This window comes from Perissodus microlepis, chromosome 6, assembly GCF_051167445.1.
Source record: "Perissodus microlepis isolate ML-2025 ecotype Zambia chromosome 6, ASM5116744v1, whole genome shotgun sequence".
NCBI lineage: Eukaryota > Metazoa > Chordata > Actinopteri > Cichliformes > Cichlidae > Perissodus > Perissodus microlepis.
The window spans coordinates 20,159,211-20,183,481 of NC_140466.1; the positions used below are offsets into that span (position 1 = coordinate 20,159,211).

General features: G+C 40.3%; 1 protein-coding gene across 2 annotated transcripts; it reads right to left on the reverse strand.

Moving 5' to 3' along the window:
- Positions 1 to 1,188: 1,188 nt before the first annotated feature.
- Positions 1,189 to 19,016, reverse strand: spock3 (SPARC (osteonectin), cwcv and kazal like domains proteoglycan 3). Of its 2 annotated transcripts, XM_084931394.1 has the most exons (12): positions 18,881 to 19,016; positions 18,588 to 18,710; positions 9,272 to 9,280; positions 9,130 to 9,169; positions 7,313 to 7,421; positions 6,470 to 6,578; positions 6,221 to 6,329; positions 5,872 to 5,985; positions 5,560 to 5,781; positions 4,673 to 4,735; positions 4,451 to 4,588; positions 1,189 to 3,408 (listed from the first exon to the last, which is right to left on the reverse strand). In XM_084931394.1, the coding sequence occupies exons 2-12, from the start codon at positions 18,708 to 18,710 to the stop codon at positions 3,254 to 3,256; spliced, it is 1,191 nt and encodes a 396-aa protein (XP_084787520.1). In that variant the 5' UTR covers positions 18,881 to 19,016; the 3' UTR covers positions 1,189 to 3,253. The 2 variants fall into 2 exon arrangements, with proteins under 2 accessions (XP_084787520.1, XP_084787521.1); XM_084931395.1 differs by lacking the exon at positions 9,272 to 9,280 and having other exon boundaries at positions 18,881 to 19,015.
- Positions 19,017 to 24,271: the final 5,255 nt, after the last annotated feature.

The following is a 24,271-nucleotide window of genomic DNA, read 5'->3' on the forward strand; positions in this document are numbered from 1 at the left end:
CTGACTAGCCTTCTTCCCATAGTGCATCCTGGTACCAAGTGTTCCCCTCCCCAGGTAAATTATGTTACGATGAACGTTATTCATCAGACCAGGTCACCTTCCATTGATCCGTGGTCCAGTTTTGATACTGACAAGCCCATTGTTGGTGCTTTTAGTGGTAGACACGAGTCAGCATGGGCACCCTGATCAATGTACATATGTGTGTGTGTGTGTGAAGCGCAGCCAGTATTTTGTATTAAATGGGTAATGAATCTCTTTTTTTTGCTTTTAAATTTTGTTTTCTTTCTAGATCCTTACAACCTTGACTAAATTAACAGGAAGACCAACTCCAGTGTGTTGCGTGTTCCCTAGTGTCCATGTACTGAGCTGAAGTCATACAGTAATTTAAAAGGAGTTTTGCTCTGAATAATGATGAGGAAAAATACAGAAAAGGACGTATTTTGCAGAAAAGATTGCTCACTAGACAACTGGGTGTTTCATTTGACTTGCGCACACAAGCTTCAGCAACACATTTCTTTTCCTAAATTTAAGAACAGAAATGGGGAACAGAAACAATTTAGAAATAATGAAGATATGGTATGTTCTTTCAGTTTGAAAATGCCCTTGTCCAGTTTTTTCAGAATTTTTTTTTTACTTTTTTTTGGTTTTGTGTTTTTTTAATCTAAGGAAAAGGTAAAAAAAAACCTGATGCATGATAGGGAGTCACACCAAAAATAATTTCGGTATAGAGCCATTTCTTTGTCGCAGGACAGAAAATATATCCAGATTTTTATTTCATATATTTGAGGTTGATTCAATATATTCCAGGTTTATTCAATATATTCGGGCTTTTATTGTAATATATAATTTCCCGAACCTTATCCTATGGTCTGTTTTCCAGAATTCTGTAAGTGTGCTAGAGAAGCTAAGATGATTTCAGAACTGTAAAAACAAATAAGCAAACAAACAAAACAAAACCCCACCACAACTTCTTTATTCCTGACAATGTTTCTGTTCTCTGTTTCAGTTCTTATGCTACCCTTTTTTTTTTTTAGTGGCCCCAATCCTCCTGCACACATACATGCCTCAGCAGTATCGTTCTTTTCCCAAATATGAGAACAGAAATAGAGAACAGAAACAGTCTCACAAAGAAACAAGAGCTTTTCCTGCGCAAATTCTTGTCCTGCAACACGTGTGATGATGACAAAATTGGTCAATATAGTTTTTATTTCAGCAAATCATACATAGACTGTAAAAAAATGCATCTGTATCATAACCTTTAAACACTATCAGAGCTGTGATGACAGTGTGTGATTGGTTGAGAGTGTCTACAGTGTCTGAGGTCATCAAAATGATTCGCACGTTGTTACACTCATGAAACGGCACACTTTAAGACCGAAATGCTTTCCAGGTTCATAAAGTGATTTGAAATTCCATGTTAGAGCGAACGAGGAGAGCAAAAAACAAAAGTTAGAGATGGAGAAAAAAAAAACAGTTACATGGCACTTTTAATGTGTTAACATGGAATTTCAACAGATATTTGATCCAAAATGAAGCCAAATGGCAGACTAATCAATGAAAATTAACATAGGAGCTTAGGTGATCCCGGGTCTGCATAGACAGTCACGTGACTTATTGACAATACACATCTGGGATCAGATTCAGTTTTCAACCCTGACACACAATAAGTAGTTTAGAGCAGATCAGATACAAATTAAGCTTTTGAAACAAAGTAAAAGCAAACACTGTAAGATGAACATTGTCTTCTCATATAAAGCTGTCTAAACCAAAGCTTCCTCTAGCCAGTGTATAATATATAAAACATTTTCAAATCCAGCAGAATCTAAGTGTTTTTACGCCTTAACTGCTAACCATCTCTGTGCTTATCTACATTCTAGCTATCCTATGTAACAAATCAGAAAATCTGAAGTATGGCCTAAGTAACACCATCATAAGAGAGACCCAAAACACATGCCAGACCAAAGTCCAAGTAGTATACAGGCTTAACAGTGAAGCCGCTCTTATGCAGTGTAACGGTGCGTTTAAGTCAGTTCAGAAAGCATGCTTCCCCGACTTCGACCACCACTACAAGGCACACCTTTCCCCTTTAACCTTCGCCCAACATATCATGTCATCAGACCTGCATGGATCTATGTTGTTACTGCTGTGCAGGAGACTTGTTCTGTTACTCTGTGTGCTAACACGTTAAGTCAGAGACTCGTATCTGAAAATGCAAAAACATCAACTGCACGCTATCTTTTAAACAATTTTTCAGCGGTTTTCTTTGTGCTCATCAACCCATTAAAGGTCAATAAACATGTTTTAATCACATGGATTTGTGGCTGAGCCACTTTACAACTTTTTTTGAGTTCCTCAAAGGTTTGGCCTCGGGTTCAATAAAAACAACATCACGCAGTATTGGACATGCTAAGACAAATCTGTTTCATCTTCTGTATTCATCCTAAAGTGGATCAGAAACCAGATAACAGTAATACCCCACCAACACCACCACCGGCCATATAGTAATTTGTCTTTCCTTGTTGCTGAGCATTTGATTTGTGTCTCATTGAAAACAGCTAGTACGTCGCTTCTGATTGTTATCCAACTGGCATTTTTTGTTGGTTTTATTTTTTGCCTTAATTCTCCTAATGAAGCATGTCTAACTCTTATCTTGTTTTTCCACACAGTTACAGTCACAGTTACAAATCAAGATCAAAAGAAACCTAACGAGTGCAATATTCTCTTATCTACATCATCAACATCCCACCTATACAACAGGAACATTTGATAAGGATTAAAGAGGTGGGTGCGGGGGAGAAGATGGAGGAATGAAGAAGGGGGGGAAATCTCTTTAACATTGTGCCTTTGGCATCAACACACTCGGGCATCGGAGTGGTGCACAAAGACAGGACACAGACTGGAGGACACGGACTGTCCAATGAAGGGAAAGGTCTTTGCACATGTGACCAAATCCAATGCAGTGGATTTGTTATCGATTAGTCCTTATAATATTCTCTGGTTGGCTGACACACAAGTGAACAAGTGCCATGAACCACTCATATTTTATACTTAAACAGGAACAGAAATCATAAACTTTTTTCCAGGAATACTGATTTTTTTTTTTCTAACTTATGAACAAACAATACACAGAGAATAGTCCATAGGCTGTTATTACGATTAAGTATCTGCCCGGGGAGTCACCTAGAAACGTGCAGTTTGACCAAACAAACAGTTTTCTCTTTTTTTTTTTCTTTTTTTTTCTTGTTTTTTAAATTTATGACAGGTATTCGTCGTCGTCATCATCATCCTCATCTTCAATGTCCTCATCATCCATACCGGTCTGGTCATTGAGGACAAACGAGTCTTCATCGTCATCAGTGAACAGCGAGTCTCCACTGCCATGGTCTCCGGAAGATTCCAAAATCACACCTGGAAACAGGAAGGAAACCCAGTTTTGTATCTAATAAAGTCTGATACTTTTATAGGAAAAATGTAATCTATACAGTCATGAAAATAAAGCTTTCCTAGGACTCTACGCACCCCTGAGAAAAACAAAGTACATCCAGTGATTCAGCAGCTTGTAGAACTACCTGTAGCAACAGTAACTTAAAGTAAATGCTTTCTGTATGACTTTGTCTCTCACATCTTTGTGGAAGAATTTTATACCACTATTCTTTGCAATGCTGCATCAGTTCTTAGGCATTTTTTGAGTGAACATCTGCCTATGTTTACTTCCAAGAAACTACGCCTCTTTAAGATCCTCTTTTTATACCCAATTGTGTGACTGACATGTTCACAATTAATCTGATTAGCTGCAGACAGAGCTGCCCTGTGCTCGAGTTGTCTGGCTTCAAAAAGCTATTACTGTGAGAGCAAAACACTCATTAACCAATGTGTGACCTCACTATGGCTACTTCTGTCTGTTATTTACAGTCACATAGTGAATGTATTCCACTGACTCTGATAGAAATTTGGTTCAGTGGACTATCTTTGCCTGCACAATAATGATATGGACCAGAACCTCTCTCCCTGTGTGATGCAGCCACACCTTTGGAGTCAAAGCCAAAGATATCACCATGACTGCCCAAAACAAATTTCATTTGGCCTTACACTTAAAGCAATAGTGTGGAGATAAGCTTAGGTGAGAAAAATCGAGCTTCGGGACAAACAGCATGAGGATTTTGTTGCCTTTGAAAGAGCTGCACTCGCTAGGTTTCCCCTCTTTTCAGTTGCTGTGCTAAGCTAAACTACCTAGCTGGTGGATGTAACTCAATTTTTAATACCATGGCAGTGGCAACGATCTTCTTATCCAGCCTCCAGCAAATTGATGAACAGAAAAAGATGACAGGCTTCATGAGCTTACATTGATATCTGTGATTTATTTCCTCTCCCTTAATTTTTCCCATCATGCTGTGTGTCTCTCATTTTCTTAAACACACACACACTCGACACGCTTGGATGTCTTGCCTACCGCAGTCTGCAGGGCCATGAGTGCGTGAGCCAGCCACCTCGTTGCCATAGCGATCCACACACCAGCACTGGCCGCTGCTGCTGTGACACTGGTGGGTCCGATAGTAACCTTCCTCATCACAAGATGGCAAATACTGACCTACAGGAGCGAGCCAAAACACACACCATGAGTTCAGGCCGCACAGCGTTTGTGCGCGTATTTGTGATTCTGCGTGCGTCTCACCGAGTAACTTCTTGCCTGCTTGCTTTTTGTTGATAATGGACAGCTCTGCTTTGCATGGGGAATCTGAAAGAGACCGACAAGGGACACACTGTTGACAGACTGCAGAAGTCTGCTTTTCTGGGAATGCATCTGTATGCGTAAATCTTCCTTCCTTTGTCTGCTTTTGTGCTTTCATATCGATGCTTGTTTGTGTACCTCCTGTGACTCGTGGGTAAATAGTCTCCCTTTATTACCCCAAAACAAGTTTTCATCCCTGGTTTCATACAAATGTGTTTTTCATGCATTTTTTTGTATGACACTGTTTTGCATTTTATTGTGCTGTGCAGACTACAATAATATTCAGTGCTGAGAAAAAAGGCTGCTGCGACTGAATACAAGGTCTCTCTTATTATTATATCTGTAGAAGTTTGAGACTGAAAACTTAGATCTTGTTTTCAAACCTTTGCACAATTTCAGTCGATTATGGCTTGCTAAAGTGACAGAAGAGACTGAATAGCAAAGTAAAACTGCTACATTAAAGCGATAAAGATGCAGCAGGACAGACATCACAAATCAGTCCATCAGGCAGGTTCATAAGCAAACGGCTAGGTTAAATAATATAAACCACTTTATTTAGGTGGTAAAATTTAAAATGCATTTCAAAGGTTGCTAATAATTTGTCTCTGTAAAGAAAAAGTGAGCATGAACACCAAAGTTAAATTGAATCTTTACCATGTTTGCAATAGTGGACAGCTGAGGTCATCATTTTACTAATTTAATGTAAATGTCTTTTCCAAATAAAGCTCGGCAAACTAATATAACTGGGTCCTTGTGTTTCTTCCACTAAGATCTCAGCACATTATTCAGTGCAAACAGTGTTACAGTAAAAAAGACAGGTGTGTCCTTACCTGTGTACCTCTGGAAGCCTGTGCACCACTCAGAGCTGGTTATAAATTTGTCTGCGTTTATATCGCAAGATTTGAAGAAAGCATCTGAGCAGGGCTCATTCCTGTCCAGATAGAGGCTCCTGATCTCTGATTGGTCCAGCTGTAGGTCAAAGTTAGTGTCCAGCCGGGAGAACATCCAACCCAGAGGGTCCTTACAAATAGGTGATGTCCCAACTTCAAACTCTGTGGGTGGGGGGAGATCAAAGAGAGTGGGTGGCTATATTAAGAGTTTTTGTTTATGACTGAGTGTGTCACTAAAGCCACCCTACTCACTGTTCTTCTCTGGCTTCTGGATCTTGACCCTCTTGTGGTTGCCGTTCTCATGCAGCACTCTGAACCAGTCTCTCAGGCGGCTCACCACCTCCTTCAGTTCCGACTCGCTGCACACTGCAGAATAGTGACACTAAAGATTAATGACAGGAAAGTGACACTTTAATGTCCTCCTGCCTCCTCACGGACACCAGGAGTTAAGAGTCAGCTATGGCACAGAAACTTTAAGCAATTTGCTATCGCAACGACCCTTCACCAGGGCAGGAGTTTTATAATAAAGATGGGGCTGAACACCGTGGCAAACCCCACCCAGGCTTGCAGCGTGTGCATTCAAGTGTGCAAAACTGTGTACCTTTCTTCTCTTTGGAGCTCTGTTCAAGCTGAGAGGGACAAGGACACATGCCAGGGCACTTCACAGTAATCTTCTTTCCTGTGATGCATGCCTGGTAGTCTAACTTACACTGATTGAGAGCGACAGAGACAGAAGGGACGAGGCAGAAGAGGAAGCAGAATCAGGATGCATGTCTCATCAGGGGGAAATGAAAAAAGTGCGACTTATGGGTGAGAGGTGATTAGATTATGTGTTTGTGTGTGCAGGCACCTTGGTGGAGTAGGTGTGGCCATCACTTCCACATACGGGCGAGGGGTGAACCACGGGGCACGGTGTGCACTTTGACCCTGGACTCTGGTACAGATTGGCATCTTTAAAGCTGGAGAGAAGATTGAAAAGACTTGTTGTTTTTCACAGTCACTGAATATCTGAGTGTTAAAACATGTCAAATGAAGTCCCATTTGACAATGATGCCTTCATCACAATGCCTCGTCGGGCCCGCCCTCCCAGTTTCCTTTAAATCTAAATCTTTTCTAAGCATTTTGGATCTGTGCTGGATTGTCTTGTTCCTACGTTCAAAAAAATGAGACGAGGATTTAGGATTTGTGTGTGATTATTTTCTGATTTGCTTGCACACTGTAGTGGGAATTGTGTTGTTGCTAAGAATGGGAAATGGGGTCAGTATGGTGTTACTGTCCTCTGTCCAGTCTGCAGTGTCCTAGACAAAAAAAACCACACACACGTACAAAGCCCATTCATATCACTTGGCAGGACTTTGGGTCCATTGTAAGAAAGCGCCAGTGCCGCGGGTAATTGGACCAAACTGTAATGTCACACAACAGTCGCAAGAGAGACTGGAAAACCAGTAAACCAGCTGGAAGAGAAGGAGAACAGCAGCCCCTCTGGTGCTGCTACTTATTGTGCCCCATACATTAAAAAAAACCAAAAAAAAAAACGCAAAACACAAAACTCTGATTTTATTTTTTTCCAAAATTCTCTCTCATTCATGTTCCACTTCATCACAGAAACATCTGAAAAGAAAAATAAGGGGCAGCTGGACACACAGGCTTGTTAAAATATCAAGCGTGCGTGTGTGTGTGTGTGCACTCTTACCTAACTCGCCTCTGGCTGACACAAGTGGCAGTCTTATAATCCTCAGCCACACACACCTTGTGGCGACTGCATTTGATTTTCAGACAAGGGTCTTTGGCTGGGTCAAGGCCTAAAAATACAGAAGAGACATACACAAACATGAGGGCTTTTTAACATGTGTATGCAACATTTATAGCCTCTCTATTTACAGTTTCCAATAATTCGTAATACTACGAGCAATGGTTAGCTTTTCCTTTTTGTTGTTTCAAAATCTAGATCAATGGTTCATAGTTAAACGATGTGCTTCTTTTCACTTTCACATCTCAGTGACGTGAAAAGTTGTTTAAAGCTGAAGTGCATTTGTGTGTGTTTATTTGAGTCGGTATTTATTCACAGAGTACACTGGCCACGTGTCTCCCACACTGAACTCAGAGCCATAATGCCGTTAAGTATCCTTGCAGCTAAAAACAGATGGAAATGGTTTTAGAAGCTACTTCTGATCTTACATCAGCATCCGTTGAGTGTCATTTATATGTGTGCTCTTGTGGAGATCCTCAAACTGATTTACTGTCAGATCACACAGGCACAGAGGCATATGGCACTAAAGGTGGGGGCTGATTTTGGATCTGAATCTGAAGTAGACGGTATGATCCCTGCCAGTAAAGACAAGCTAGCTGCTTCTGACCCTGTGTCAGCTTTCAGTGAGTCACCTATGAGCAAAACCTAAGGCCCTTAGCTGTTCCCAGAACAGTCTGTGAATGACCTTTGCTCTAAAGAACCTTACTGTAATCCCTGAGCAGCTTTGGAAGATTATCCTGCCTCCACCCACCAACACACTATCTAATGCTATTGTTTGCCTGACATGTCTGTGTGTGTGGATGCGTTTGAGGATACAGCGATAAGTGAGAGTTCATGTCCTGACGTGCCTCGATGTGTGTAAGAGCTTAGCACTGTCAGTAATACAATGGGACATTAGAAGATAAAAGAACAGGAAATCATCCTGTTTTTTTCAGCTGGGTGCTGTAGTTAAAATAATTGGGGATGGCTTACAAGTAAAACCTTCAAAATCTCGTTTTATAAGAAAGAGCCACCATGATGATATTTATACACTGGATATGAGCATGGCTTGTATCAACCTGCACAACAAGCTGGTGGATGCCAAACAGAGTAACAACTTCTATAAGAACAGGAAACTGTTGAAAGTGTATCCATCTTTTTTTTCCTGCTTTGACCAGTTACACTACGTCTGCAGATTGATGCATACACCAAGGGTCCGACTTACTAATGCACTTTACAAAGGTGCAGTGACATGATCGTGTGTGTTAGACGTGGGAACTTTTTGCGACTGTCTGTGTTGCATATGTATTTCTAGAAGTTCTTTTCTCAAGGTGCAAAAATATAGGAAGATATTTTAAATCAAGTACAAAACCTGATTTATTAACTTTTGTGACACACAATTTACTGCTAATTGCATCAACATTTAATGTGGAATGTTTTTATTCTTATGTTATTTTTTGCACTTCATATCAAAGTGAACTGAATGTGCCTATGTTTAGGAAACAGCACAACTTTTGTATTTGGGATTGCACTCACGTGTTATTTTGACCACATTTAGCAAATCTGACCATATGTCTGCAGACTGATGAAGATGCTAAATGTTCATCAAATGAGTCTCTGCAAGCCTAACCTGCCTGACATTACTTCCTATAATTCCTAATCACAAAGAACACATGGGCCAAGTTGTAAATATATAACTATGACTATTCCGTGCTCTTATTTTGATTATTTTAGGACTAACACAGCCACTTCAGGTCTGACTCTTTCTCAATCACACCCACCTTGATCAAAGGGCTTGGATGGAGTCCATGTTCCAGGCTCCTGAAACATATCATGAAAATACTGCTCAGATCACATATTAAGCAAATATTTCACTACACATGATCACCGTACACAGACTACAGATTAAAGAGTCATACAAACCTCAACTTCCTTTATGAGAAAGCATTACGGAAACAGAGAGGCAGGAATTAATTCTGATTAGGTTTAGCACTTGGAGACACACACACACAAGCATACAGTGTCATCCGGTATCATTGAGCATGCTTTGATTTTGTCAAGATAATATCGATGTTATCAAAGAAGCTCTCCGTGGATAAAAGATGTCCTTGTCTCACTGTGTGTCAGTGCGTGTGCTGTTTATCATACTTCTTCATATCACTGAAAAGAGAAATTTGTTTCATGCAACACATGCTTCTACATAGGGATGGGTATTGATAAGATTTTCACGATTCCGATTCCATTTTCGATTCTGTTTAACGATTCGATTCTTTATCGATTCTCTTATCGATTCCTTTTAAAAAAGAGAACACTAAGGTTGATTAGCTTAGAGCTTTGTTTTATATCTTCTCTTTGAACAAGATAGAAATTTAGGAGTAACATGGCCTTACAAACCCAACAGTGAGATCTTAAGAGATCCAGCCTACGGCTTTTCAATGGGGTGTCACAGGGTCCCCAGGAAAAAAAATTGTAAATGTAAAATAATAAAATAAATATTCTTCTGTAGCAATAACAAATTATAACATAAATTATTCTGTAGCAATTACATAAGAATATCCAGTAATGTCCCTGCCTACAATTAAACACATTCACTTACCGAAAATTGGGGGCATCTGCTGTGGCAAATGGGTGCAAGCCTTTTACCACAAACTTAGTCACTGCTCGGTGACATTCGTCTATCCTGGCCTGAAAGGAGACGCTACCTGTAGACTGCAGCGACAACTGCCAGCATCTGAGCCAGCCAGACTCTGTCTGTCTCTCTCATCATGGTCGCCTAAATGCACAGTAATGGCAGGTTTTGTAATAAGGCAGATCGCGCTAACATAATATGCACTGTTAGTTGATTATTTACCTGCCGCATTAACGGGAGAGGACGTGCAAACGTTACCGCTGCTGCTGGGTTGAGATTCACGAGTCCGGAGCGGAATTAAAAACACGACATTCATTTAAGGTCATCGCGTGTTTTGTGAGCAAATGCTTTTGCATATTCGTAGTGTTTCCTCCCTTAAATGAAATATCTACTTTGCAAGTATTGCAAGCTGCCCAGTTGTCATCCGTTCTCGTAAAGTATAACCAAACTTTTGAGCGTTTGAGCCGCTTACGCGCTGTGTTTCCTGCCAGGTAAATGACACTCCGCAACGTGGTGACGTCATTCGGGGCGACTGGAATCGATAAGGGAATCGTTTGCAAAAATGTCAAACAATTCCAAGGAATTGAAACAGTGGGAACCGGTTCTCAACAAGAACCGGTTTTCGATACCCATCCCTACTTCTACACGACAGTGCAATAGTGGTGCAGCTGGTGAAGCTTTGCACCATTTAAGGTGTGTAAAATTGCTGTTACTAACTGGATATGATTGAAATAAAAAGGATGATTAACAGATAAGCTAAATTGTGGTATCATAAGAGCACCTCTATAAAAATTTGCAAACTAAGAGATCTTTTTTATGTTCTCTGCATAAGGAGAAGCCTTACAGAGATAAAAATATATAACCCGAAAATATACGTTTTTTGTGATTCATTTTTATATTTAACATCCTACAAAATGCTCTGCTCTATTAAAATCTTCCTCGGTGTAGTTGAATGAGTCGGTTCATTGCCTGTGAAAATGTTCCCACAGTCTAAAAAAGGAATCCGCAGAGGTGAGCAATTTGCCAGCTTTTAATAGAAGGCCAAGATGGAGACACACCCAGCGGGCGCTGGCTTATGATGCAAATGTAAAAGGAGCTTAAGAACTTGTGAGCTCTGTGTTGTTTTGCTGAGGTCAAAGATCTCACTGTCTGGTCTCTCCCTCTGTCTCTGGGCATCCATTCAAACCCAACACCGCACCGCGGTCTCTCGGATTCTGTCACAATGGTAACCCGTTGTTGTCGTCTCACCTGCCTGCTTTCTGTTGTGTTTATCATCCACGTTCAGTCACACTCACACACATTACTGGAGATTACATCCATTACAAGGAATAAACGAAAAATCCAAAAGATTAATGTTTTTTCTCATATGTGTGTACTAGCACTGAACCTTTTAGTCATACATGATGTTTGCATACAGTAATCAAAAAACACAACTCATTTATAAAACTGTCATATTTAGAGTTTTCAGTGCAATCACTACAAACTACAAACTTTCCAGAAAGAAAAAAAGCAACAAATGAAACTAAATTTACTGTTAGCAGTTAGAGCTAATTTCAGTTTTAATGACAAAATACAATTATGACAAGGGATTTGTGTTTTAAACATAATGGCAATGCAGCTGAAAACACAAAGAGACAATTTCAAATCCAATTATTCACCCAAGTCCTATTTTCGAATGACTCTAAAGTCTAAAAAGCAACCACTGACCTCCATGCCACAGATCAGAAAGATATTTTAAAGATCTTATAAGAACGACTCATTTCAGCGCAACTACAATGCACAAAGACCAAAAACTCTCCTTGTGAATTTAGTGATAAATTGTAGTTGGAAATTCATAAATCATGCACTGATGGTTCAGTTCTGTGGAGTTCCTTTTACTTAGGCTCTTCTTCTTCTCTAAATATGGGATGAAGAATGATTAGGAAGTCGTTCATGTTCTATTTATGACGGGAGTCATTTAAAGAAGAACCACAACACAAGAATGACAAAACCACCTGTGAATACATCAGAAACTGTCCCAGGACCTATGAGAGCGCCTCATACATCAATGGGCTCAACTTAACTTCCAAAGTAGGAAAAACCTCTGCCCCCCAAAACCCCCCATAATGTCACATTTTTAACTTGGAAAACAGAAGTTGCTTCTGGAAAAAACCCTGACACTCTGCTGTTGTGGCCACAGCTGGACAAACAGAAAAAAAATGTCCCACAGATTTCAAAAGCTGAAGTCTAAAAGCACAAAGTGAAAAACTCCCACAGTACTGATGGAGATGCCTTCCTTAATGATGACCTTCCTCTGCGTACTCAAATGCAAAACAGTGAAGCCGTGCTTGCTTTGTGCAGTACTCTTCAGCATGTGACTGTGATTGGAGGCCACTTTGCTGAAATGGGTTTGCTAAGTGTCTCTCTAGAAGAAGTTATAGCATGACGTTTGCAGGATTAGACATTATGAATGTGAACTAGCTCGCGCATCAGTCTGCTGCACATTAAGACATGAATGAAAACGAAAATAACAAGCCATGTGTCCTTACTTCTCATAATTTCACTTAGAATACATAAATAAGTTTAGGTATGAGTGTATGGCTTCAAAGAAACATTTTTTTTTGGTGGCCTCTGATTTCTATGGACACAGTTTCCTCTCGTTCTCCCTCGTACCTCGTATGGAGCAGATTAATTTTGCTGCTGTGATATATTTTGGCCATACATCACTTTGTACATGGAGAAATGCGATGTGCTGCAGTGGTTTGAACGGGAGAGAGATGAATTGTGCAAAAGCAGTGACAGCAGAAGGCCAGAGTAACTACAGTTATGAAGCAGTTATTGCTTGGGCCACAGTGAGAAACTACACAACAGCAAAGACAAATGTGCTCCACCAAACACACGTTAAAAACTTAAATGAAGATGAAAGGAAGTTTAAAAAGAAGAAGAAGAAGAAGAAGAAGACAGCCAAGTTGAGCTTTACAGCTCTGGCATGGCAGGACGTTTGGGAATATGAGTGTACTTTTACAAATATGAAGTACTGCAGTTTGCTATTCCAAATTATCTACTTTGGATGTGCTTGACATGTTTGCACTGTTTTTCTAACATCTTACTCCAGTTCACTTGTATAGATTATTGATCTCTTTCTGCAGTTTTTCTGCAAAGTTTTGTTTAAGATTTTTAGCAATCATAGCACACAGTACTGCAGACTTCTTGTATTTGGACCAAAGAAAGAACTGCTCACAGCGACAGAGTTGCTGACCTGCAGTATATGACTAAATGTTGTATCTTGACTTAAACCAATTATACTAAATGTATGAAGGCAAAGCAAATGCTTCTATTTTACTTTTTTGTAGTATATAAGTGACAATGATGTAAAAGGATTTACACTGTTGAACTGAAGCTGTTTACCCCAACATCCCCATTATGAAAAAAACACGACTTCAACTGTCAAGAGTGTCTCCCTGTGTCTCGCTTCCTTGCCTGCTGTGTGGAGGAATAGGGTCAACTCTTGCTCTTTCTTAGCTCTAATTAATTTCTCCATCTTGTCCTTTATTGTTAATCCTTCTGACCTTCACTACAGACTCTTTGGTACTCTTCACATCGTGTCTCTCTAGCTTCAAATGATAAAAAAAACCGCTGTGGTAAAGGTGAGCATCTGCTTCTCTTGCTTAGAGTTACACACACAATCTGAGGTCTTCCTTAGCATTAGGAAAACACACAGAGCAGAGATGAAGCCATAAAGTGAGGTATTTGTTTCTGTTCAGGATGTGCCCCTTCCAGCAGTGCAAACTGTGGAGACTGAATAATGAGAACATTGCATTATAGGGCCAGGCCCTCTGGACCAGTCAAGACAACAAAAGTGCTTGCGGTCTGATTCCTTAATGGAATCAACAGACGCACGCGCACAAGCACGGACTCACACACACGCACACATGTGTGCACGTCCATGCACAGACAGCTCTGCAAACAAACATACTTATCACCACAGCCCTGACTGCAGTGCCAGAATCTGTCAGCACTACAAAACATCAAATAACTGGAAGAATGCACTTCAGTGCACATGCAACCCGCCACCCACTTTCCTAAAAAACACAGAAAACCTAAAATTCAACAATAGACCTAAAGGTCTCCTGAGTGTGCTCGAAAATAGCAACTTTTCAATTTATCTCTCCATTTGTTTCCACCTCTATTCTTCGCTCTCCCTCATGGTTCTAACAGCTTTTTTTCCTCATGTGCACCAAATCATGCAAACACAACAGTGTGTGGCTAATACCCTAATTTGCTGCTGTGGGTATCGATTTGATGTGGTTTTATCCGGATGCCTGTAGAAACATTTCCTAGTGACTATCTTGCTTCCGACAACCGCTTTTCTCACCTTTACTTCACATTTTCCCAGATCTGATTTCGGTGCTTCTAATTGCATCCTAATGACCTCCTTTCCTGTCCTTGTTACCTTCCTTCTGATGTCCAACAGGAGAAATATGTACATTTTTTTCACTGTGCCAGCTCTGCTCGTCTTGCTCAAGCTTGTCGCATGCATGCACTCGCAAACACATACAAATCTACACTGAGGTGCTTTGAAGCGGAAAACGCCTGAAGCTCTGTACCTTTCCTACATCATTCACACTCCACAACACAAACAGTGTAGGACTCTCACACACACACACACACACATATACAGAGAAAACACAGAGACAGGAGCGACTACAAAAAGGTATAATCTGCTCTTATGAGAGTGGCCTACACAGGATGTTATTTTCCTCCTATAATATACCGCACAATAAATTGGCGTGAATGTCATCACGCATCACTCATCGTGTTTTTCCTCCAATTGTTAACAGTCTCTTCGCTCTGTGCCAGTGCTGCAAGGAGGCCAAGGTCCAGCAAGAGAAGCAGAATGTCTAAAAACTGAGATGGCACCAGTGCTGAATAAGACAGCCCCAGGCCTCCACAGCCACCCTAACAGGACTTAACAGTTAACCAGTGGCCAAGACCCCATATAGTGCACTTAGCATGAAACCCACTTATGGCTCTTGCTGAAAGATGTAAAAACAATAAAAATAAATTAAAAAAATACAGGCCTGACATATAAAATGAAAATCACAGGAAAAAAAAGTTGTGCACAGAATCCCAGTGCACTTGTGGAAGAACTGTGTATGTTTCACTATTTTCTAAAAATCCATTTTAGCTTTTAATTTGCTTTAAACTGTTTTCAGCTTTGTTCCATTTGTTTTTATTGCTATTAACTTCAGCCACCTCTTATCACTTTTCATTTTTATGGAAATTGGTGCAGAGATTTACTGAAATAGGTAAACTTACAAGTGAAAAGGAAAAATAATTTGTACAATTCTAACGTGCTTGAAAGTCATCGTGTGGTATGACCAGCTTTATTTTTCAAGATGATCCCACACAGATGGATCAACTGCAGGGCCAGATGTATCTCTCATAACTTTCAGATACTGTTCATCTGCTGTAGATTATTTTTAAGGCTTGCCACGTCTTCATTTGTCTTCCACAGTTTCCTCAAATTTATTTAAGTACACACTGCACACCTGTTGTGACACACCAAGTTGTCGGCTAGTGTCTCTTTGGAATTCACCTTGTTGGTGCAAAAATACAATTTTATATCTGTCAAATTAAGTTATCTTTGGTATTTTTCATAAATTCAACTAAAGAAACAGGAGCAAATTCTCTGTTTTTACGACAGGCTGCTAGTAACAAAGTGCTTAAACATACAATTGAAAATCGGTTCTTTGCTAAGTCATCTGCTTTGTAGATACAACTGGCTCAAACCTCGAGTTAGGTGCTTTTTTGTGCTTGATTGACTCATAGGTCAGTGTTAACAAACAAACTAACAAATAAAATATAAACATTTTACAGTTACAGGGACTAGGTTGAAAATGAGTGAAAAAGCAGCCAATGTCCAATGAAAAACTTTGAAAGACCAGAAAGACTGAAGAACTATTAGTCAAGACCATTAAAAAAAACCAAAAACAAGAAAGCCTGGATCCTTGGTAGCACAATGTAAAGAAACGAGGGGTGGCTTTTGCATAACTGCAGATGCACACAAAGACTTGTAACACTCACAACATTTAAAGTTAGAGAAAATGTTTAAGATAACCTAGCCTGCTATTTGGTCATTTGACACAGTCTTATGAGAATATTTTTTCATTTGTGGTCCTTTGTGAATCTTTGACAGCTATGGAACAGTTAAAAGACAACTTCATGCATTGCAATCACATGACTTTAATTAAATAGTGTTTAAATCCCTGCAGGGGAAACCCCAACTTTAAAAAAAGCTGATGTAACCACTTCCTGTATAGAAACATTATGTAGGCCATGTCTCCAAAACAAAGTTCATATGTATTCACAAGTTGTGCTCGATGTCTTGTGACAGTCGGTTGCAGCTTTCCTGTGCTGCTTGCTGGCCCCTCGAGCTCTAACCTCTGTACAGCGAGTGCACACAGTATGTGACAGCAGCGTAACACTGTTGAAGTGATTGTGTTCCTTAATGCATGACTGTATCAGTCAAATTGCCATCACCTCTAACTATAGTGCATCATCATTAGCACAGAAACAGAATCGGAAATTAGACTCCAGAAGCATTGCACAGGTGTTAATGATCTACAAACACAGCAAGCCTAACAACAGATGTGTTTCAGAGAGAAGGTGCACTGTATATGATTTTATTTCTTTTTTAAAAACTTAGATTTTAATGGACCTATATTTGGATTGTTGGATTTCAACCAGTGTTGAAATGCATACAAAATATCCAAAAGAAAGATGAATAGATTGAACATAGCTGCTTTATAAAATGTACAGATACATTACTGCGTGCAACAGTGCAAAAAAGAAAAAACAAACAAACAACAAAACCACACAGACAGACAATTTGGGACACAACCTTAAAACGGGAAATGAAAGGCACACATGTATATACAGAGCATTCAGTACTTTTGCACTCCACCTCTAACTCTAATGCCTGCTGAGCCTCAAGGTTAAATCACACAGATGTGAATGCACATGAAGCTTTCAGCTCACCGACAATCATTCTACATGCTTTCATGTTTCCTTTCCACTCTCATTACTCTGCCGCTTCTTCTCACCTGTCTATCTATCTATCAATTCTTATGCATTAACACAGTAACAAAGCTCTGCTAACTTTCTTTCTACCGCCTTCTTGTAGCTCAGGACGTCATATCATCCTAAATAGCACACGGTGCGCAGTTAATCACATTTCCTCTCTTCTTGGTTCTGACACTCTATTTGGATAATCCAAATCCTGTTCAATAGTTGGACCTGAATGTATCACATGGCTCCACCTGAGCTGATGGGATCACACACTTAAGTGTGACTGGCAGAGAAAGTGAGACAAATAAGTACAAGTTACATAGAAAGCCGTGTATAAAAAAACAGCACTTTCTCTTAGCTTTAAAAAATAAATAAATAAATAAATTTCACTTGCGCTTTTGTTGCTCTGCCTCTCTGTTGGATATCAAACACGTCAAGGACCTTCAGGTAACAATTCAGTGCATTTGTTCAGCAGTGTGGTAAAACCACTCAGAGCTGGAGTACATTTTTTCTATCATGTAAAATCTGTTTGTTTTTCAGTCACTGAGGTACAGTACATAAAGACTGTTATGTGCAGACATGCTTATTTTCATATATCCCATCTTGTGTGTGAGAACAAGTTCAAGCCTGCACAAATCAGTCCTGGTGTGGAGCCATTTAATCTGTGCCTAGAGGGAAGACATGTTTTTTTTTAGCAAATACACACCACCTAAACTCTATTGGACAATTTCCAGTTTTTTATCTGTATAATACAGATGTTATGCCTTTAATTACAAGCTAAAAAATCTTTAAGTATTGCTCAAGGTAAAAAAAAAAAAAAAAAAAGTATTTCCATTACTGTAAAGAATGACAGTTGTTTATGGGACATATGCATGCAGCCTGGCAGCAGGACCACATGGTCAGAGGCTACTGGTATGTGCCATGACAATCAGTGGCCGCATTAACTTCACTAAGTGGCCCTAAATACCCACGTCAGGATAATCGTGGCTGACAACACCTTCTTGAAGTCAGCTAGTTAAGAAGCTGTTAAAAGAGGAGACCAAAAGGCGCACAACACATTGCGTTATATTCCTTTAATATTCCCACAGGGACCCACGGTGTGTGGGTTTAAAGTGGACTCGCTCTACATTGTTCATCTAGGCCTCGCTGCTGCTGACTCTCTCCTCATACCTGCTTATTATAATTAGGCCCCCTTTTGGGGGGACTCTGTGGTGCCTCACAGACTGCTCTGCGCCTTTGTGATTCGCACAGGCCTCGGCTATCTCTGCTAAGCAGGGACTGCTATCGCGGAAACACACTCACAGGCAAGGATCATCCCAGCATCGCTATTAGTGTATTTACTGTCTCAGCGGAGCGGCTGGTGAACGTGTGACAAACGGCACAACGGGCCCCGTGACGCGGCGCTTGGACACAACGACAAAACGAGGAGCGCGTGATCACAAACCAATGAGGGTGGCTAGAGGGAGAGAAAAGAGGGGGGCTGGAGCGGGGCGTAAATGAGATAATGTGGAGTTGGGGTGGTGGGGGGCGATAATAATATAAGCCTGAAATGTTACTTACATCTCTGAATTTATCCCATTTCCCCGTGAGCCACTTATCATCCAGAAAATTGCCGCTCTCGGAGCGAGCGGAGACATGTCCAAAGGCGACGGCGCACACACACAGCAAGGCGACGCTCAGCATCTGCGGACACACAACAGCACACACAGATAGAGAGAGGACACTGGATCCGGCTGTAGGACACCGCAATCGCGCTGAAACAGAAGCAGTTCAATCTGCGTCGCATCTGCGACGAACGCTGAGCGTCAGCTCGGTAAATATCAACACGGAGCTTTCTGGTGGTTTTTTCCTACCTTGTCGCATCAGCTGCTCTCCAGACTGTATGTGCTCGCTGCCGTTCCTGTCACTAGTAATAGCAGCCTCTCCTCCCTCACCGTCTCTCCGCACCGGCTGTCTGTGCGCAGCAGAAAACGGGAACGCGCTCGAATGCGTGCACGAGCTCTGTGTCTTTTTCTTTTTTTTGTATCCGCGCGTAGGAGACGCTCCTGATTGTTGGATGTGGTGCTGCTATCAGCTAAAGTGATTTCCAGTGATTACCGCTTACGAAAACTGTAGCGCTGGTCTTCAGTATGTGCAGTTTTGTGCAAGAATTTATTGTAATTCGCACTCCATCAATAAATTACTGTCAGTATCTATGATGTACATTTTCTTGTATACTTTTTCAATTAAATACACAAAAGGAGGTAAATACAAACACATTTAAAAAAAGATCTCTTGGGAAGAGCAGTTCATGTGCAGTTCTGATTTGGACTGTTCCAGCAGTCAAATAAGGCCTACCGCAAACTTGGCTTTGCATGTTTTTAAAGGGTAATGATGGCTTTTAAAAATATAGATTATAATATCTCATATTCAGTTGTTCCCACAAAGAGTTTTAAAAATGAAATCCCAAACATATCTTTAAAAAACCCTAATTTAATAAAGTAATAAAGTATTAAGTAACGCGTTACAGTAACTACGTTATTATTGTGGTAACGAGCGGTAACTAGTTATTATGCCAAAACCAGGAACGCGTTACTCGTTACTGGGATTTAGATAGGCTCGTTATTCGTTACTTCGTGTGGTGGCTATCGCGGAGCTTCCACAGATTCAATAACATTAGCAAGTGGTTGAAGCCAGCAGGTGGATGAAGGAAAAGGGAGGCAAGAGGAGAGACCCGAAGCGGCCGCCGGTCCGAGTATAAGGTGAACTGAACTTCAGGTAAGAAGTTATGACCCGCAGTGTATCTGAGTCAGATATAAACCAAGTTTAGTTGGAGTTTATTTTCGTTATGCTGACTTTTTCGTACTGCGTGCTAGCTAGCATGACGGAGTTTCTATACAGCTGGGTGGGTGCTATGTTACTGATGTTGAACTTTATTTTGTTCATACGGTTAATTATTAGAGTTGCCAACCGTCCCGTAAAAAACAGAATCGTCTGGTATTCAGAGAAAATATTACGTGTTTCGTCTTGAGGTGAAAAGGAACATTTTGTCCCGGACTTCAGCTACAATGAAAAAGACACAAAGCTGGATTTATTCTGTGTTTATGCTGCACAGCTGCCTCTTCTTCTCTCATCCTCTCACCCTCCCTCTCCTGTTTCTACTTCAATCATAAAACTGATCAGTGATCAGCTGATCGGCTTTTCTCTCTTGTTTATTTATCGCCCACTTTGCGCCAGAAAGAGGAAACCGCCGGATGTTGCGCTAAACAACAGCAGCACGTTTAAGCTTGATCATCTGATGTTAGAATTTATTTAATATTATTTTCTAGTATAGCTGATGTTTGCTGGAGCCACAGCTGTAAAGCTGCTGGTCATGATATCGGTTTGGATATGTGGTGAGAGGGAAACATGAAGATGAAACCAGGAGATGTCCTTACTGAATCATCAGAGCTGAACAGGTGATGGAGAAACAGGTTTACCTTTGAGGTGACAGGAATGAGTTGAAGGGAAGTTATGAACTGTTTCTGAGAGACAAATAACACCAGGATCCTTTTCTAAGTAGCTGACAGCTGGTAACTGTGGAGGGGTGGGTCTAGCAAAGTGTTGCCAGGGGTCCATGTAGGGCATTAACGGGGAAAGGGGGGCACAAGGAAATACTTTTCTTTCTTATTCTCATTTAAAATGTCTAGCTTTTAAAAAAATAATTATCTGAGTCTTACAACAAACAATTGATAGATTGATATATATATACCATCAGAACAGTGTACATCACTGTCACAACAGCGTTTGTTTTCATTCAAAGGCTTTATGATTTTTCCTATAATGGTCAAATTCCCCGGGACGATTTTTTTTTTGTCCCAGTCCAGCCCTGTAAGCAGCTCATCTGCAGTCTGGTGTTACCTGCATCTTCCTATTCAGAAGGCAGAATTTCCGAGTTCTGAGTACAATCGAAAGCACCACGACTGCAGTTTTTGTGTTGGATGTAAAAAGCAGGCTAGAATCATGGCAGCGGTCAACGACGGTCCAGGCGTGGGATTTCTCTCGTGGAAATGTGCACATTATTTTTTTCCTTTCTATTGGTAGGTGGCACAGTGCACTTGTGGCAAGTAAGCAAGTTAGAAGACTGGCAGTCTTGCTGGGTATCCAGTTACGGAAGCAACACATTAACAAGAGAATTCTGAGTAAAACCAAAGTTACTTTCCCTAGTAACTAGTTACTCTGAAAGTAACGAGTAACTTGAAGTAACTGAGTTACTTTTGATAGAAGTAACTAGTAATGTAACTAAGTTACTAATTTAAAGTAACTTACCCAACACTGATGAGCATAAACTCTATCTGGTGCTGTATATTAATGGGATTAATATTAGGCTAATAGCATGAGATAAAATGAGAATTTAACAACAATCTTTTTAAAAAAAAGTAATATATGTGAAATTTTAGTAAAATTGTGACTGTGTTTTTTTGGTTGTAAAAATAAATACATTTTCTTTTTAAAAAATATGCAAAAATCATGTTTATTAGGCACAATTTTTTCATGTTATTTTACACTAGACAAGTTAATTCACAGACTAATTTTGGTAATTATATTGATATTCCATGTATTTAAAATAATGGGAACTTTCTGTAAAAATTTTTTTTATTAAAATCCTGTTAAAATACAGATTTCATTTACATTGTTCGTTAAGTAGTCTAATCATAAAGGGAGGAAGGTTGCAGAGATATTTTATATTTTGTAAAAATGACAATAAAAGTAATTATTAGAATTAAAAATATGATCAAAAATGAATTCAAAGAAAAAGAGAAAAGTGTTTTTTTTTTTTTTGTGTGTGTGTGTGTGTGTGTGAGAGAGTTTCACTCCAAGGTCAGCTGAAAGGTCAGAAATTCACCTAAACAACCACTCTGCATAATCTGTGGGTATAGGTGGAGCCACTCTCGGTTAGGTCAGCCCTATTTTGAACATGCAAAGTCCAAGATCTTCCTCTCAGTGGCTCTCTGTGTGGGGCAGTACTTTTGGTTTTCAAAGAACATCTCAGGAACCACATTGTGGCTTTATTGTTATGGTTTACAGCTATATGATGGCTCATACCTTGCCTCCATAGTGTAGTGGTTAACACATTAGCTTGACAAGAGAAAGGTTGCTGGTTCACTTCCAGGGATTGTGTGAGGAGGGGCATCCTGCTGTGGTGAACCTTTGTGACACGGGAGCAGCTGAAAGTAGCCTGATGGGTGGCACATTTAAAGGGACAAAAGGAACCAGCAACAAACTATACAGTTGTTGAGTTAACTATCCTCTTCAGGATTGTTCTTTGAGAAATGCTCCATGTAACTGAAATGACTGAAGCAATATTGTTTCTAATATATACATTATTTAACTGACAGTTACTCCAGTGTTACCTTTGGCTCATCGCCAGTCCATCATAATGGCAACACAGAGAGACGGGCAACCAAACACTCATATATCTACAAAAGTAGCCAATTTAGAAAACCCAATCAACCTATTTATCTAAACCACAGGACACACACACACCCAAACGTCACGCTGAGAGGCTTCAGCTGACCAGCAGCTTCAAACCCTTCTCCAACACCATGCCCTCCCACATTCTGGAAGATGAAACACGGTTTTTCAAAAGTCCTCGTCTGCTGTTTTAAAGATGATGCTAGAAAGTTTAATTAAGAATATCACTTCATTTTCTTCCTCCATATACCGTCCAGTGACACAGTGAGGATGTGTATATCCAGATATTACCTTTAATTTGTCAACCCGACGCAAAAGATGATGATTTAAAAAGAAAAAGAGCAAAAGCCTTGCAACCACACGGTTATGGATGACCAAGTTAAAGCCTATTATTACCAGTCTGAGAGGAGAGAGTCCTGGTGGTCAGGTGGGTCATGGCATTATAATGCACAGTTGCTGTAGAAACCAACCTTGACCTCAGCTTCACATCTACAGGAGAGTGTGTGTGGGCATGTGAAAAGGATGACAGAGTGCCGACATCTGAAAGTCAAATTAGAACTATGAGGCATGCATGACTGCATCGGAAAGACACACAAGAGTGCACCATGCGGCCGTGCACAACTTGGAAGATAAATGGTCAACCGCATAAGTACAACTAGATGTAGACAACCCAAAGAAAATGTTTGAAGTGCACTCTGTGTTTGTTCCAACAGGAAGTTTGCAACATGTAAACAGGAAGCCGATAGTAGAAAAAACCATGGTGGTTGTAGGAGCAGGAAGTGTTGGTCTACTCTGAACTGTTGATCAACAAAAAGTGATTTAATCTTGGTAATGACATTTTATTTTATTTGTATTTTTCATGGCTTGCCATTCCTTTGTGCTTTATGAAATTTGTGCAATAGGAAGCTGCAAAAGAGGTGTGTGTGTGTGTTTCAAAGGCCAGGAGGTTCATACATTATTCAGTCTCAGACATTAAAGATGTAGATGTGGTCAGAGACATATGCAGGAGAGACACAGGGAACACTCGCACACAGACAAGCATAGCAATGCACGCAAATATGTTGCTGCCTAATTGAAACTCTGCAAACATTTTTCACTGCTCTGCAGTTTGATTCCTCTTTTTATCCACAGAGTAAAATTAATAAAGATCTCACATTGTTGCCTCAGTCTTTGCGCAGGCAGTTAGAGAGACACGCGAGAGGAGAGATGGAGAAAAGGATGGGCTGGAAAATAGGACAAAAACAACATAATGTGTGAGTGTGCGGGGCTCTGTGTGCATTTGGATGGGAGGGGCATGAAATGTGTCTCAAGGAGCAGAGATTTCACAGCTCAGTGACTCTGTCACTGTGCACCTGCTCGCTGAGGCGGTGGGAGGGAGAAAATGAGAAGGAAAAAAAGTGGCGAGGTGAGGAGGTTTGAGGTAAAAGAGAGCTGAATTTTATTGAGAGAGCCAGGCTAAGCACATCATGGAGTTTAGTGTATACGGTATTATTATTTTTTTTTTAAAAAGTGCACAGAGGCATGCTGTGAAGTACCATGATACTGGTCTTTTATTAAAGAACACCTACATACCCACTCCCCCCAAAAAATATATTATTAATACTGTATTTTATATATATCTATATATATATATATATATATAATTTATTTGAAAGACTGGGAACAAAGGGCATTACTATAGCCTCGACTCTCTTGAATATTGTGGAAAACCTTCCCAAATCTACCTGGAGGGATTTTCCCACTTTCAGCCACCAGAGGGTTGAACCATGAAGCCTAGCTCTGAGGTAGAATCCCAAGTCATCCTCAAAGCA